General features: G+C 41.8%; 1 protein-coding gene and 1 pseudogene across 1 annotated transcript; both read left to right on the top strand.

Moving 5' to 3' along the window:
* Positions 1-223: 223 nt before the first annotated feature.
* LOC112260377 lies at positions 224-4,014 on the top strand (annotated as a pseudogene).
* A 1,634-nt stretch (positions 4,015-5,648) lies between these two features.
* LOC112248926 (proteasome subunit beta type-5) lies at positions 5,649-15,018 on the top strand. Its single transcript, XM_024418388.2, has 3 exons — positions 5,649-5,920; positions 7,022-7,328; positions 14,465-15,018. The coding sequence occupies exons 1-3, from the start codon at positions 5,702-5,704 to the stop codon at positions 14,752-14,754; spliced, it is 816 nt and encodes a 271-aa protein (XP_024274156.1). The 5' UTR covers positions 5,649-5,701; the 3' UTR covers positions 14,755-15,018.
* Positions 15,019-17,811: the final 2,793 nt, after the last annotated feature.

Here is a 17,811-nt window from a genome sequence, read left to right as displayed (position 1 = left end):
AGAGGGGGTGGGGAGCCTACTGCAGGAGTTAGAAAGTTGCAGAGTTTGTGTCCCTGAGAGTGGGCTGTGAGATGGTGTGCTGAGAGCCTCTGGTAGGAAATTCATAACACATGGGAACCTTAAACTGTTCAAAGTACAAGTGACAGCCAGGTGAGTTTAATTGAAACACACATATACAAAAACATGATTGGTTGATTTAGACATGACCGGACTCATGTGGGCAATGGCGGACTCTGCCTCTGGTCAGCTGCCACCTCAGATCAGCCATCCACGAGGGACACCCAGGGTAAGTCTGGCTGGACTCTTAGAGGGCGGTACTGCCTGGAGCACCTTGAATGACCTCACCAGGGCCCTATGGTATGTGTTGTTGGTCCCATTGCCTTTGTCTCTATTGCCTTGGTCAAGGTGGTCCAACCAGGCTCCTCAAACCATCACATTACGGATGTCCAATGTGTGCCTGATGAAGAAGTCCTCTCTGTAGGCCATGTCTGGAGGGAATGTGAGCTTCTGAATGTGTTCCATCTCCTCTTGAAGACCCGGACTCCTATCTTGGTTTGTGTGGAGACCACCACCTCCACTTCCACCTCATAGGCCCTGGAGCACTGGTACCTAACTCGGACCACTGAGCCATCTGTCATGTCTGGGGCCTAGTCAAACTGTATGGAATCATCATGTAGCACTGTACTCTCTCCAGCTGGGGGTGAGGACGTAGACGTGGTGTGGGATGAAGACTCACATAGTGACTGGGAAATATGTCCATCATATGCTCGCTTGGTGTTCAGAAGGCCTCTCCTTGAATGGTCTGTCATAACAAACTATAATACATGGGTATGATCCTTTATCAAATCAAGAGAAATAATGAGTAAAGCCTCAGGACTTTTCCTCACTTAGTATAACTTGTTTGTAAGATTCATTCTGAGATGCCTCTGGCACTGGTGACTAGCAGTGTGTGGCTGGAATATAATCTATTTTGTTAGAATTTTTAACACTGGTAAGACGTATATGCATTCAGATTTAAATTGATGAACAGTGCCAGAAGCATAGTGGGCCTAGTATGGTATCTTCATATTAAACATCATATGTTGAACAAATATCATATTTTAAATGAGTGACACTTAATAATCAGGAGCTTAATGTGACATTTGTGGATATACTGTAAGTTGTGAGGAAAATAAAGTGGTGTGTGGAGGTAGCCTGTAAGCATTATGATAGGAATAGCTGTAATACACACTAGCCAAATATTTACACATGTTTGCAACTAATTTAAATAGACTATCCAGAAATTGTTTGCATTCTTCAAGTCAATCATTTGTATTTCTTACCAGCAAGAACAAAATTACAACAGTGATAGCATATCCACAAGGGTTACAACTTTTAAAAATGTTCATTTTCAAGAGTGCACTTCATGCAATTCTTGACATTCTGTCTTCCCGAATTTGTTCCAGGACTGAATCGAATGTTATTAAATTCACAATCAATTCGGGGTTAGAATTCATTGAACTTAAAATAATGTGATATTTTTTTTGTCCAAATGCAGCTGTCTGTAGCCTTGTCTCTACTCATCAGTTCAGTGAGACAGGTGGAGTTATATGGTGCCACCTGTTCTGCAAGTCTATTGTAGTATATGCAGTGCCAGGTAGGCTACCTGACTTTTACTTTTGCAGAGAACACCTGGGCAGAGAGAAACATTTGCATATTTATAGAATTAATCATAGAAATAAAAATGAAAAGAATGGGCTTGGAAGCTCTAACCCTGGCAATTTGACTGGTACACTCATGGGCAAACTCACAATGTCTGCCTGGCATTGTGATGCAACAATACAATCAATTTTCTATCAACTAATGCTGGATTGCCATGGTAATGTAGAAAGTGAATTCAAATTATGCGAACTGATGGGGCTCATGCAATGGAATGTATTTTTTATAATGTCAGTTGACTTGACTCAAAAAAATCACAGCACAGATTGAAAGGTACACTTCCTGCTTTTACTTTTACTTTTATCTTCGTGGTCATTCTTCGTGTAAATAAATATATGTTTCGAAGTCAATCATGGTGCCAATAATTGTTTCAATTAGACCAGATGTATGTCCTTGGACTGGCTGCTTTAAAATCGCACACAGAAGAGGTTACAAGGATAATTTAGTTGCTAATGGCAGCCTGAAGAACAGTGTTGGCCTTCAACTTCAGCTACTCAATGAGAGAGGGCAGCACTGATCTAGCCTGCAACTAAATTTTCCTAATAACTTCTTCTGTGTGCCATTTTAAAATAATCAGTTCAAGGACATACATTTGCTGTAATATAAGCAATTATTTCTACCATGATTGTCTTAAAAAATATACAATTATTTACATGAAGATTGACCACAAATATTGCCATTTTCCCATTCACTATAACGGGGATCCTGTTTTCTGCAAACAATGCCTGCAGTACCGCGGTCATTCTTGAACTTCATGGCTTCAATGAGGGGGCAGTCATTCCCTGGAAGTCACCTCATTGAAGTTGAAATTTAAAATGGTTAAAGTAAGGGGGTTTGGTAAGGGTTAGGGTAAAGTTTAGGGTTTAGGCAAGGGAATTTCCCAAGGATTCCGGATAGCACTAACCCACCGATTTTAAATTCAGGATGAGTCATCAGGCAAATAGTCTGCCTCTGTACACAGGCCAATGTGCAGCCTACTTTTTAAACACAGGTGTGCATGTTTATGGCTCAACAATAGGGAGATAGACTGAACTACAGACACAATCTAATTTCATAAATCTATATCAACACAAGTACAATCAGCATACCAATATGATTTATGAGACAGGTATCATGTTCAGGCACAGTTTTTGATGACTGACGTGGTTTACTCCATATTTAATGCATCCCGGTAATGAGGTAACGTAATGCTATTGATGTCGCACTACTTGTTAAGACAGTACAACTGAGGGATCATTTATTATGTAAAAATTATACTTTTTATTACATTTATATCGGTGCATCCCCACTCTCAGAGACAAACAGACCTTGACTGACTCTCAAATACTAAAAACATTAGAATCAATAATTGACATTGGAGAGGAAATAAATCATCAATAAATAAGTTATTTTACATATTAACGGACCCATTTTTTCAATGTCATTACAGGATCTGTATCGTTTCAAGGACTCTTTTCTTGCCAGATGAACATTTTCAGCTTCACTTCGAATAGACCAGGAAAACACCTCCTTGCATTTTGGGAAGAGAACCAGAGATACAACAAGCAGTGACTTGTTGTGGAGCTACAGTTGAAGCCCACTGCATCTTTGTATTGATACCTCAGTGAAAGCCCCATACAGTTCGGCCAAATCAACCCAAACATTGCACCAAACCCCATCACGTCTGTCGACTGTGCCCTCTGGAGAAGGATTCTGACTCAGGAACTCTGGCTCTACCAGCTTCGCTATGCCAGGAGACTGTCCACAGCTGGTGCTGCCAAGCTGCTAACCCACATGATGCACCCGTTAAGGGCACTGAGCTGTGTGTGGTGGCCACTCTGTGTGGCTGTGATGGAAGAGAGGTGGATGGGTCAGGAGAAAAGATCAATGATGGGGAGTGAAACAGATGATCAGGCAAAGACAGCTGCAAGTGAACCAATCTCTCAAGCAGAGAGAGAGAATAAGAGGCAGTGCCTCTCACCAGCCATGAGTGGGCAGCACTGTTCAAGTTTCACATTGTTTATTTAAGTTAAGTGCACAAGTACAGTGAAATGTCTGCTGGAGGTAGAGGTAGGCAGGTGCTCTCTGGCCCAAGCCTGTAATATGTCTGCAGGGAAAGCTGTTCTCTGTGGGTTCTAGCTCACCCTATGCCTACTGTGTGCAGGATGGAGGGTTGCGGTGGAGGAACTCCTCTCACTGGCCAGGGAGGCTGCGTACATGGCCACACATAGAGACGTAAACTCTGGTAACTTTGTAGATGTGTACCATGTCACCTCACATGGGTGAACTTGCACGGATAGAGAGGAGCTCAGAGCGGAGTATTACAGAGAGAAGGAGAGAGAAAGAGGGAAGGTAAGGACAGAGGAGGGACAGAGAGGGGGAAAGGGGTGAGGAGATCGGTAGTTAGGGTAATGAAGAAGGCTAGTGTGAGGAGAGAGAATCTTAGCTGAAGAAAGAAAATAAGAAATGTATATGAGCCAATAATTGCAGCCTTTTAGAGTATTACTGAAATGAAATGTTAGACTACATTAATGTTCATCATTTTTATAAACATCAGAGGTCAAGATTTAATTTACTTTAAAAACCTTTTGGACCCACTTGAAAGTATAATAACAACATTATTCACCATATGTAACCTAGGAAATCACATTTTAGACTTAGATTAGCTAGAAGTACTTGATTTAGAGTACTTGATTTTATCAGTCTCAGACAACTGTGACAGAGTTAAGAAAATATTTTATTTCTGATAAGTAATTTTTCTGAGAAGTCATTGATGAATGCAAGATGTCCTTGGACTGCAGAAAGAAAGTTGGGCCACAAGCATCAACCTGGTCCTCAGATGTCCCTGGACTGCAGAAATCAAGTTGGGCCACAACCTGGTCCTCAGATGTCCCTGGACTGCAGAGCAGAAGTTGGGCCACATCCTGGTCCTAAACTTGTGTCTGCCCCCTTCCCCCTCATCAATGAGACAAACATGGGGAGTCTGTGGTAAAGCTGAAGGATTTCCCTTGGGGTCGGCTCAGGTTGCATGAGGATGAGCAGGCCTTCTCCATATCATAACACATGGTGGAGGCTTGGCACTTGTCCCTGGGCCCTGTCATAGAGGAAAACATGGGAAATCTGTGGTAAGGCTCATAGAGGTTCTCAAGGAAGCTCACCTCTGGGGTTGGCTCATCTCCCTTGTCCATATCTCTCCGCATGCTGGAGGCTCAGCGCTGGCGGTAGGGTGAAGGAGGCGCTATCTGCCAAGGGAAGTAAGTCCAGGACGTCTCTGCTGGGTACGCCGGCTCATCAAAGGACATCCATGGTTCCTTGGGGTAGTAGGGTTGAGACTTCCAAGACTCAACAGAGTCAGCAGCAGACAGGTAATCTCTGAAACTTTCCTGATATTTGTCTTTGACATCTTTGTTTGCTTTAGCAGTTCTCTGTATTTTACTGTATGTGCATGGACTCCATCTTGTCTGTGAAGTAACCACACATCAAAAAGCTGTATCACCACAAGAATGTTGCACTCACACCTTTCCTCTTCATAGTGAAAATTGGAAATGAAGTTCTTGGAATGACAAGTTTCTTGTCTTTAGAAAATTAGACCTTAGCAGCATAATTCCCATAAACCATCACTGCTTTTATGACATTATTATGACATTAGAATTGTGATGGCATTCATTGTTTAAGTATACTAAGGGAGGTGGTGGGGGGAATCCATTGAAGTGACTATGGGTAAATCTCACTGTGTCCAGACAGAGATCTTTAGTAATATAAAAACGACATGCATCTAACACTGCATCATTGTGAACCATCACATTTTTAAGGGTATTTCTTTATCATAGGTAAGCTAATGTTTACATAAGCCCATAGTGAACTTTTGTAATCGATATTGTGAAGTCGATAATGAACTATTGGAGGACCATCTCGAAGAAAACTGAACGAGGTGCAAAACTGCAAATCTGTGACGCATTTCCTTTACCGGCAAAACTGTTTTGATAACAACGGAAGTGATATTTTCATCATTCTTAGTTTAAAGATGGCTCTTGCTAATGTGTTGCAGAGTGAGTCAGTAGACTTTTCAAACTATGGTCGCAAGTGTCGTGGCTTCACCAGTAGTTTGTATGAAACAGAGTTGGGTTTGGAGTCTGTAGGGGGAGATAACCTCTCTTTCGCTGTGAGAACCGCCTGCTCTGACGGAGATGGGTCAGAAAGAAAGATACAATTCCTTCATGGCACAACCACATTAGCCTTCAAAGTAAGTGTACTCGCTACCAAATATGGTTGATAAATGAAGATGTCCCACTCGGGCCGTTTACCATTGGAAAAGAAAACATCAGTTCCGGTCTGCTTAATGGGTGGTTTTAGGCACCAAAGCATTAGCGGCTGGTCTGCTTATTTCAGTTCGTTTACTGTACATAAACCAGAAGGAATGAGGGAGTGGAAATGTCTCGCTTCGCCGTTTGCACGATATGCTAGCTAACAAACAAGTAACCATTGTTTGAGAGCAATTAATCGCGCGCTCACATAACGTTACAAATGGATTCCCCGTTGGCTAGCCATTTAGATATTTATATGGACCATTCATCCAGGCTGTATCACAACCGGCCGTGATTGGGAGTCCCATAAGGCGGCGCACAATTGGCCCAGCGGTGGCCGATGTAGGCCGTAATTGTAAATAAGAATTTGTTCTTATATGACTTGCCTAGTTAAATAAAGGTTGAATGTACATTTTTTTGCAGAATATTAAATACATAGTTCCAAAACAAAGCTTTGCCGTACCAACGTGATGTGCATTCCATAACAAGCGCATCTCACCTGTGCTAACTCTTACTGGTCAACTGTGTACGCAATCACATTACCAGTTACCTATAACCATGCGTAAGTGTCCTTAAGGCAACTGAAGATATAAACAACACATGAAACGAGCACATAAGCAGGCAAAAATGACTCCTTCATGCCAATGGTCATTTTAGCTAGTCATATAGGCTACTTCTTGTTTAAACTTAGCTAACATTTTTTTTTTAAATTTTCCTTTATTTAATAACTAGGCAAGTAAGTTAAGAACAAATTCTTATTTTCAATGATGGCCGCAGAACAGTGGGTTAACTGCCTGTTCAGGGGCAGAATGACAGATTTGTACCTTGTCAGCTCGGGGGTTTGAGCTTGCAACCTTCCGGTTACTAGTCCAACGCTCTAAACACTAGGCGACCCTGCCGCCCCAAGGGTTGCTAGTTATTCTGAAAATAACTTTAAACAATGACACCTGAAATAATCAAGTCTAGGGTTATATAGGCCTAGCTATTACCCCTTGGCTAGCCATTGTCTAACTTCTGCCTCCATGTCCTTTTCCCCACAGTTCCAGCATGGTGTGATCGTGGCGGTGGACTCCAGGGCTACAGCAGGCGCCTACATCGCCTCCCAGACAGTGAAGAAGGTGATAGAGATCAACCCCTACCTGTTGGGCACAATGGCTGGAGGGGCTGCTGACTGCAGCTTCTGGGAGCGCCTGCTGGCCCGCCAGTGCCGCGTCTACGAGCTCCGCAACAAGGAACGCATTTCTGTGGCAGCCGCCTCCAAGCTACTGGCCAACATGGTGTACCAGTACAAAGGCATGGGCCTCAGCATGGGAACCATGGTGTGTGGCTGGGACAAGACTGGACCAGGTATGGATGTGATATGATGCTGTATAACTGGTGTCAATGTGCTAGTTTAGCAGTAATGCTTCTTTCACTGTCCCTGGCCTCTTACTGGGCTCGAACTAGTGATTCTCTGCTTTGCAAACACGTGCTAGCCAGTTGCGTTGCCAAAAAGCTAGCAATTCAGCGACCCGAGTGAAGATATTTGAAGCTGTGGAGTGAGCTTATAGTACGCATATCCGCGGTAAGTAGTTTGGGGGTGGGGATGCTGGGATTTGTTGGTGGGGGGGTGTGTTGCAGAAATATTTTTTCTTTTCTTAACCTGCGCTGATGTCTTTATCATTCCGCTAATATAGGACTAGTAAAGGCCCAGTGCACTACGTTTGTGATCATTTTTATAACGGAATTGATTTGAATTTGAGTGTTAACCAGCATTTGTAACTTCAATCTGATCATTTCCTGTACAAAACAGTTAATCTGATAATACTTGTGATATATAAAAATACTTTGATATGTTTTCCAGTTTCTTGAAATACTTTGCAAATGCAACTTATTTCTATGTGTAAACTGAAATGGTCCATTCATTCCTTTTAACATTTTAGTAGATGTTCTTATCCAGAGCAACTTACAGTAGTGAGTGCATACATTCTCATACTTTTTTGCACTGGTCCCCCATGGGAATTGAACCCACAACCCTAGCGTTGCAAGCACCATGCTCTACCAACTGAGCCACATCATCACAAACCACTTAATAACTGCATTATTTCTCTTCATGGTAATGGAAAGTCTGCAGGTATCTAAACTAGATGACCAGCCTATGTACAATACAGTAATGTACATTTACATTAAGTGGTTTGTAAGGACGGTAAATGAATACTGCACAAAAAGTGTTGTTTTCCATGTTATTTGATCAATGTAGTTTTTTTTATTTGGTGTAGATGTTTTGTCTATGACCATAACTTTGCACCTTTTGATGTAAATGTTTGAGGACAAGGTTTTGTTCTTACTGTATACATTTAGAATGACAATCGCATGACAACATTTTTTCGGGGGGGTGCTGCAGCACCCCGACTTCCTGCTGCTATACTAGTACGGTGTTATCGCTGTTAAATCAGAGATTACCATAAACTATGTGATGAAATGTTTTCTTGAAGACTATGTTAATTTGTTTTGGCTCTAGTGTTCCATATTACATGTTTATTTGCAGGACAAAACAAAAATAAACCAAGCCAAGCATCACAAAGTTCTGCTCGCTAAATTCCTTTTCCACTGGCTCTCACTCAATTGCGTTCCGACCGCTCCCTCTACACATACGTGCTGTGTGCGCCTACAGAAATAAAGGCCTATAAAAAATGTATCTATCTGATGGGATACCCAAGCTACATTCCTTGCCAAAAGTTGGGGGCCCATCTCTGATCTAGGCTATTAACCCCCCCCAACATAGACAGTTTCCACACTGACAATATGCAATAACATTAGTTTGATAAAGACTGAGCATATTTTCATCAGAATCATTAAACCTAGGCCTACTCACCAAACCTATGTCATGGCCATAATTCAGTGTAGAATTGTTAATCCATTTAGAAAATTCCTACGACCAACATAATACAGTAAATCGAATGTCTGTATATCGAAAAGAAGACAGATTTTTAGTTTGCAACCCTGAAAAATGTCTTTCAATTTGCCAAATTGCGCCTCATTCCAAATTATCACTCTTTGAGAATAACTGTTCCCGACGCAATAAGCCAATCACTTCACACTCTTCTGTTCTATTCTGTTATATTACATAATATTTTCTTACCATAAAATAGGTGTTTTGACTGTGATAACGGCTCGGGAAATAAGAGCATCTTGTCTGCTAAATTAACAAGTCTATGTCATTGCACAGCCATAGGCTTCTAATCAAGTGCCACACTGCTGAGGTTACTACCTTTTTTGAAGATTGAAGATATAATATAACCCGTTGATATTACAGTTTCAATTAATTAATCTTAAATGGCACTTTTTTTTTTTTATTGACTGAAAATATATATATATATATATATATGATGCAATTACGATTTGTTATCTGTAATGGTTATAAATTAGACATTGTTGCACACTGTTGGCACATTAACTAACATATTCCTCTCAATTGTACATTTTTAGCTTGACTCATTTTGACATTATAACTACTTACATCTGCTCCCCCGTAATGTTTTGTCAGCCATCTTTGTTGAAGAAAGCCACCAGGGACGGGTGGCTCGCATCAAATTCATTATTGGAACCACTCAATATGATTGGTCATATAAAAACCTTGGGATCCAAATGCATAATGAGTGCTCTAACTCTCCCTTGTGGTGGTCTGGAGTAATGAAGCTGTGATGCTGGGTATCTCTAAGACCCGCGGTGTAAACTCGCAACTTTTAAAGGAGGAACCACTATAGATAAATGTGCCATTTTTTTTCTAGTATGGCCCTCATTCTAAAAGTAGCATTTTTTTTTCATTTGATGAGTACTCAACAAAAAAAATCATAGTACTCAAACAGTCAAAGGTCAAAAGCCCATCCTTACACACATGTGTAAGCTGGACAGGGACAACATATAATCCATTCTGTTACACACAGGGGACCAGCCCTAGTCTCTATCAGATCATGCTGTCCTAGACTGCAAAATTAGATAACTAGGGATCTGAACTTTGAATTGCACATGTGAGCCACATAAAGATTGCAGTAGCCTAAATGTCATATTTCCCATGAGTTATGAATGTATGGTACATCCTTCCCCTTAAAAAGGAGAGGTGCATTTCCTCCCTATCACGCTGCATATTAAAGTTGTTGTGACTAAGGAGTGCAGTATAGACTACAATAAGAGACGGGACACACCATAACGACCACAGAACATCAGCCGCATGTCTCTCTCGTCGCGATGTGTTTTGTCCTATATTTTTAACCCTCGCACGAGGTCTTTGGTAGGCCGTCATTGTAAATAAGAATTTGTTCTTAACTGACTTGCACAGTTAAATAAGTCTAAAAAATTGTCTTTTCATTTCCTGGTGATTCTACATGTTGAATTGCCACCGTTTATGGACGCTCAGCCGGTGATATAACACACACAGTCGTTGGAACCAAAATGCAAAGTGTGTGCAAAGCTGTCAAGGCAAAGGATGGCTATCTGAAGAATCTAAAATATATTTTGATTTGTTGAGCACTTTTTTTGGTTACTACATGATTCCAAGTAGAAACCAGGAACCAATACATCAAGTCAGTTAGGAATGCAACGGTTAGCTTTTTAAAACATAAATTTGCATCCTGTAACTCTAACTCCAAAAAGTTCTGGAACACTGTAAAGTCCATGGAGAATAAGAGCATCTCTTCCCAGCTCCCAGGCTGGCTACTATTACTAGTCTGTTCAACCTCTCTTTCGTATCGTCCGAGATTCCTAGAGATTGGAAAGCTGCCACGGTCATCCCCCTCTTCAAAGGGCGTGACACTCTAGACCGAAACTGTTACAGACCCATATCCATCCTGCCCTGCCTTTTCTAAAGTCTTCGAAAGCCAAGTTAACAAATGGATCATTTCGAATCCCACCGTACTGTCTCCACTGTGCAATCTCGTCTCTGAGCTGGTCATGGGTGCACCTCAGCCACGCTCAAGGTTCTAAACGATATCATAACCGCCATCGATAAAAGACAGTACTGTGCAGCCGTCTTCATAGACCTGGCCAAGGCTTTCGACTCTATCAATCACCGTATTCTTATCGGCAGACTCAACAGCCTTGGTTTCTCAAATGACTGCATCGCCTGGTTCACCAACTACTTCTCAGATAGAGTTCAGTGTGTCAAATCGGAGGGCCTGTTGTCTGGACCTCTGGCAGTCTTTATGGGGGTACCACAGGGTTCAATTATCGGCCGACTCTCTTCTCTGTATGTATCAATGATGTCGCTCTTGCTGTTGGTGATTCCTTGATCCACCTCTATGCAGACGACACCATTCTGTATACATCTTGCCCTTATTTGGATACTGTTAACAAACCTCCAAACAAGCTTCAATGCCATACAATTCTCCTTCCATGGCCTCCAACTCCTCTTAAACGCTAATAAAACTAAATGTATGCTCTTCAACCGATCGCTACCCGCACCCGCCCACCCGACTAGCATCACTACTGCAGTCTATCACAGTGCCATCCATTTTGTCACCCAAGCCCCATATATCACCCACCACTGCGACCTGTATGCTCTCGTCGGCTGGTCCTCGCTACATATTCGTCGCCAGACCTACTGGCTCCAGGTCATCTATAAGTCTTTGCTAGGTAAAGCCCCGCCTTTTCTCAGCTCACTGGTCACCATAACAACACCCACCCGTAGCACGCGCTCCAGCAGATATCTCACTAGTCATCCCCAAAGCCAACACCTCTTTTGGTCGCCTTTCCTTCCAGTTCTATGCTGCCAATGACTGGAACGAATTGCAAAAATCACTGAAGTTGGAGACTTATCTCCTTCACTAACTTTAAGCATCAGTTATCTGAGCAGCTAACAGATAGCCCATCCAACCAACTACCTACATCATCCCCATATTGTTTCTATTGACTTTTTTTCTCTTTAACACACCAGTATTTTTACTTGCATATCATCATCTGCACATCTATCACTCCAGTGTTAATTTGATAAATTGTAATTACTTCGCTACTATGGCCTATTTATTGCCTTACCTCCTTACTCCATTTGCACACACTGTGTATATGGATTTCTCTATTGTTATTGACTGTACTTTTGTTCATTCTATGTGTAACTCTGTGTTGTGTTTTTTTGTCGCACTGCTTTGCTTTATCTTGGCCAGGTCGCAGTTGTAAATGAGAACTTGTTCTCAATTGGCTTACCTAGTTAAAGGTGAAATATTTTTTTTTTGCTATTTCATAGTTTTGATGTCATTATTATTCTACAATATAGAAAATAGTAAAAATAAAGAAAAACCCTTGAATATGTGTTCTAAAACTTTTGACCGGTAGTGTATATAGGTTTTTAATATGTATAAAAACAAAATATGCTTCTTTAGGGGTTCATACACAATCATATTTTTTTATTGTCACGTCATACATTTAATTCTTTGCATGTATTTTACCTTGTGCTCACGTCGCTCTGCTTCCTAAAATAAGGTCGCTCCCCCAATTTATATCGTACCAACTTTTGCACCTGATTGGATTGGGTACAGACTAGAGGTCGACTGATTATGATTTTTGGACGACCAAAAAAAGCCGATGCCGATTAATCGGACGATTTTAAAATAAAACAAATGAAAATATGTATATATTTTTTGTAAATTTATTTATTTATTTGTAATAATGACAATTACAACAATACGGAATTACACTTTTATTTTACCTTAATACATCGATCAAATCAATTTAGTCTCAAATAAATAATGAAACATGTTCAATTTGTTTTATATAATGCAAAAACAAAGTGTTGGAGAAGAAAGTAAAAGTGCAATATGTGCCATGTAAAAAAGCTAACGTTTAAGTTCCTTGCTCAGAACATGATAACATTTGAAAGCTGATTTGATCCCACCGAGGGAACATCCTCCCTAAGAAGTGCAGGGGGACACGTCTGGCACTGCAGGATTTGAGTCCCTGGCGGCGTAGTGTGTTACTGATGGTAGGCTTTGTTACTTTGGTCCCAGCTCTCTGCAGGTCACTCACTAGGTCCCCCCGTGTGTGTCTGGGATTTTTGCTCACCGTTCTTGTGATCATTTTGACCCCACCAGATCTTGCGTGGAGCCCCAGATTGAGGGAGATTATCAGTGGTCTTGTATGTCTTCCATTTCCTAATAATTGCTCCCACAGTTGATTTCTTCAAACCAAGCTGCTTACCTATTGCAGATTCAGTCTTCCCAGCCTGGTGCAGGTCTACAATTGTGTTTCTGGTGTCCTTTGACAGCTCTTTGGTCTTGGCCATAGTGGAGTTTGGAGTCTGACTGTTTGAGGTTGTGGACAGGTGTCTTTTATACTGATAACAAGTTCAAACAGGTGCCATTAATACAGGTAACGAGTGGAGGACAGAGGAGCCTCTTAAGAAGTTACTGGTCTGTGAGAGCCAGAAATCTTGCTTGTTTGTAGGTGACCAAATACTTATTTTCCACCATAATTTGCAAATAAATTCATTAAAAATCCTACAATGTGATTTTCTGGATTTTTTTTCTCATTTTGTCTGTCATAGTTGAAGTGTACCTATGATGAAAATTACAGGCCTCTCTCATCTTTTTAAGTGGGAGAACTTGCACAATTGGTGGCTGACTAAATACATTTTTGCCCCACTGTACCCTGACTGCTTGCACGGAACGCAAGAGAAGTGACAATTTCCCCTAGTTATAAGAAATTCATGTTAGCAGGCAATATTAACTAATTATGCAGGTTTAAAAATAATACTTGTGTATTGATTTTTAAAAAAGGCATTGATGTTTATGGTTAGGTACATTGGTGCAACGATAGTGCTTTTTTCGCAAATGCACTTGTTAAATCATCACCCGTTTGTCGAAGAAGGCTGTGATTCAATGAGAAATTAACAGGCACTGCATCGATTATATGCAACGCAGGACACGCTAGATAAACTAGTAATATCATCAACCATGTGTAGTTAACTAGTGATTATGTTAAGATTGATTGTTTTTTTATAAGATAAGTTTAATGCTAGGTAGCAACTTACCTTGGCTTCTTGCTGCCCTCGCGTAACAGGTAGTCAGCATGCCATCCAGGCTCCTCGAGGAGTGCAATGTAAGGCAGGTGGTTAGAGCATTGGACTAGTAACCGGAAGGTTAAAAACGAAAAACGAATCCCCGAGCTGACAAGTTAAAAATCTGTCGTTCTGCCCCTGAACAAGGCAGTTAACCCACCGTTCCTAGGCCGTCATTGAAAATAAGAATGTGTTCTTAACTGACTTGCCTAGTTAAATAAAGGTGTAAAAAAAAAAATCGTCAAATGGGTGTCCAAAAATACAGATTACCGATTGTTATGAAATCTTGAAATCGGCCCTAATTAATCGGTCTACCTCTAGTACAGACATTATTGTCATGTGTAGGAATACAAACAAAAATATATGGAGGGGTGTGAGGGGCAAAATGTTTTTTTGTTGCCTGTGGGCACCGATGTAGTAGTAGAGGGTTAACATTTCACCTTCTAACGCCTTCCAGGCCTCTACTACGTGGACTCTGAGGGGAACCGTGTCTGCGGGGACCTGTTTGCTGTGGGCTCTGGCTCCATGTACGCGTATGGCATCGTGGACAGCGGTCTGAAGCAGAAGGACCTGACTGTGGAGGAGGCCTGTGATCTGGGTTGCAGGGCCATCTACCAGGCCACTTACCGTGACGCCTACAGTGGAGGACAGGTCAACCTGTACCACGTACACAGTGAGGGCTGGAACAGGGTGTCCCAGTCCGATGTCTTATTGCTGCACCAACAGTACCAGGCAGAGAAGGCATAGGAGGGGTAGGGGTAAAGAATGATAGCCAGAGGGACCATTCAGTTTTCAAAGTGTTTACACACATCCAAACTTGGCACAGTATCTGGTCTATTGAAAAATGACCTTTTATAGAATATAAGTAACCTTGCTGTCACTACACGTTCCTTACTGTGCCTGGGATAAAGAGGTGTTCCTTCTGTTAAACAGTGGCTTTGCTGACTTAACTCATATTTTTTCCCTTTTGATTGCTCTAAAGTTTTCAATAAATGTTCTCATTCATTCTCATCTTTCTAACGTGTGCTTTTTTATTGGTAGCAGAGAATTTAACAGACCAGTAATCATTTACAGATCCCATTATTGCCTTGAAGGATTAAGGCAAAGGAGATGCACTACATGACCAAAGGTATGTGGACACCTGCTCGTCGAACATCTCATTCCAATCATGGGCATTAATATGGAGTTGGTCCCCCTTTTGCTGCTATAACAGCCTCCAATCTTCTGGGAAGGCTTTCCACTAAATGCTGGAACATTGCTGCAGGGACTTGGTTCCATTCAGCCACATGCAATAGTGAGGTTGGGCACTGATGTTGGGCGATTAGGCCTGACTCGTAGTCGGTGTTCCAATTCATCCCAAAGGTCTTCGATGGAGTTGAGGTCAGGTCTCTGTGCAGGCCTGTCAAGTTCTTCCACACCGAACATCGACAAACCATTTCTGTATGGAGCTCACTTTATGCGCAGGGGCATTGTCATGCTGAAACAGGAAAGGGCCTTCCCCAAACTGTTGCCACAAGGTTGGAAGCACATAATTGTTTAGAATGTCATTGTATGCTGTAGTGTTAAGATTTCCCTTCACTGGAACTAAAAAGCCTATCACGAACCATGGAAAACAAGCCCAGACCAATATTCTTCCTCCACCAAAACTTTACAGTTGGCACTATGCATTGGGGCAGGTAGCGTTCTCCTGGCATCCGCCAAACCTAGTTTAGTCCGTCGGACTGCCAGATGGTGAAGCATCCCAGAGTCGCCTCTTCACTGTTGACGTTGAGACGGGTATTTTGCGGATACTATTTAATGAAGCTGCCAGTTGAGGACTTGTGAGGCTTCTGTTTCTCAAACTGGACACTAATGTACTTGTCCTCTTGCTCAGTTGTGCAACGGGGCCTCCCACTCTTTCTATTCTGGTTAGAACCAGTTTGCACTGTTCTGTGAAGGGAGTAGTACACAGCATTGTACGAGATCTTAAGTCTTTTGACAATTTCTCGCATGGAATAGCCTTCATTTCTGAGAACAAGAAAAGACTGATGAGTTTCAGAAGAAATTATTTGTTTCTGAACATTTTGAGCCTGTAATTGAACCCACAAATGCTGATGCTCCAGATACTCAACTAGTCTAAAGAAGGCCAGTTTTATTGCTTCTTTAATTAGAACAACAGTTTTCACCTGTGCTAACATAATTGCAAAAGGGGTTTCTAATGATCAATTAGCTAAATCAAGTTTATCATTTTAAAAGGCTAACACAACGTGCCATTGGAACACAGGAGTGATGGTTTCTGATAATGGGCCTCTGTACGCCTATGTAGGTATTCCATAGAAATCTGCTGTTTCCAGCTACAATAGTAATTTACAACGTTAATGTCTAAGCTGTATTTCTGATCCATTTTATGTTTATTTTTATTTATTTTTATTTCACCTTTATTTAACCAGGTAGGCTAGTTGAGAACAAGTTCTCATTTGCAACTGCGACCTGGCCAAGATAAAGCGTAGCAATTCGACACATACAACAACAGAGTTACACATGGAATAAACAAAACATAGTCAATAATACAGTAGAACAAAAGAAAACAAAGCCTATATACAGAGAGTGCAAATGAGGTAAGTTAAGGAAATTAAATAGGCCATGGTGGCGAAGTAATTACAATATAGCAATTAAACACTGGAATGGTAGATCGGCAGAAGATGAATGTGCAGGTAGAGAGACGGGTGCAAAGGAAAAAAAAAACAGTATGGGGATGAGGTAGGTAGATAGATGGGCTGTTTACAGATAGGCTAAGTACAGGTGCAGTGATCTGTAAACTGCTCTGACAGCTGGTGCTTAAAGCTAGTGAGGGAGATGTGAGTCTCCAGCTTCAGAGATTTTTGTAATTCGTTCCAGTCATGGGCAGCAGAGAACTGGAAGGAAAGACGACCAAAGGAGGAATTAGCTTTGGGGGTGACCATTGAGATATACCTGCTGGAGCGTGTGCTACGAGTGGGTGCTGCTATGGTGACCAGTGAGCTGAGATAAGGCGGGGCTTTACCTAACAGAGACTTGTAGATAACCTGTAGCCAGTGGGTTTGGCGACGAATATAAAGCGAGGGCCAACCAACGAGAGCTTACAGGTCGCAATGGTGGGTAGTGTATGGGGCTTTGGTGACAAAACGGATGGCACTGTAATAGACTGCATCCAGTTTGTTGAGTAGAGTGTTGGAAGCTATTTAATAGATGACATCACCGAAGTCGAGGATCGTTAGGATGGTCAGTTTTACGAGGGTATGTTTGGCAGCATGAGTGAAGGATGCTTTGTTGCGATATAGGAAGCCGATTCTAGATTTAATTTTGGATTGGAGATGCTTAATGTGAGTCTGGAAGGAGAGTTTACAGTCTAACCAGACACCCAGGTATTTATAGTTGTCCACGTATTCTAAGTCAGAGCCGTCCAGAGTAGTGATGCTGGACGGGCGAGCAGGTGCGGGCAGCGATCGATTGAAAAGCATGCATTTAGTTTTACTTGCATTTAAGAGCAATTGGAGGCCACGGAAGGAAAGTTGTATGGCATTGAAGCTCGTCTGGTTAACGCAGTGTCCAAGGAGGTGCAAGAAGTATAAAGAATGGTGTCGTCTGCGTAGAGGTGGATCAGAGAATCACCAGCAGCAAGAGCAACATCATTGATGTATACAGAAAAGAGATTCGGCCCGAGAATTGAACCCTGTGGCACACCCATAGACTGTCAGAGGTCCAGACAATAGGCCCTCCGATTTGACACACTGAACTCTATCAGATAAGTAGTTGGTAAACCAGGCGAGGCAATCATTTGAGAAA

This window comes from Oncorhynchus tshawytscha, linkage group LG01, assembly GCF_018296145.1.
Source record: "Oncorhynchus tshawytscha isolate Ot180627B linkage group LG01, Otsh_v2.0, whole genome shotgun sequence".
Classification (NCBI taxonomy): Eukaryota; Metazoa; Chordata; class Actinopteri; order Salmoniformes; family Salmonidae; genus Oncorhynchus; species Oncorhynchus tshawytscha.
The sequence above is the reverse complement of the archived record's forward strand: the minus strand, read 5'-3'. Positions and strand labels throughout refer to the sequence as shown.

Excerpts from the sequence above, each read along its gene's own strand:
- LOC112248926 (XM_024418388.2), top strand. The coding sequence starts at position 5,702 with ATGGCTCTTGCTAATGTGTTGCAGAGTGAGTCAGTAGACTTTTCAAAC. Across the intron at positions 5,921-7,021 it reads CAACCACATTAGCCTTCAAA|TTCCAGCATGGTGTGATCGT; the intron begins GTAAGTGTACTC and ends TTTTCCCCACAG. Across the intron at positions 7,329-14,464 it reads CTGGGACAAGACTGGACCAG|GCCTCTACTACGTGGACTCT; the intron begins GTATGGATGTGA and ends AACGCCTTCCAG.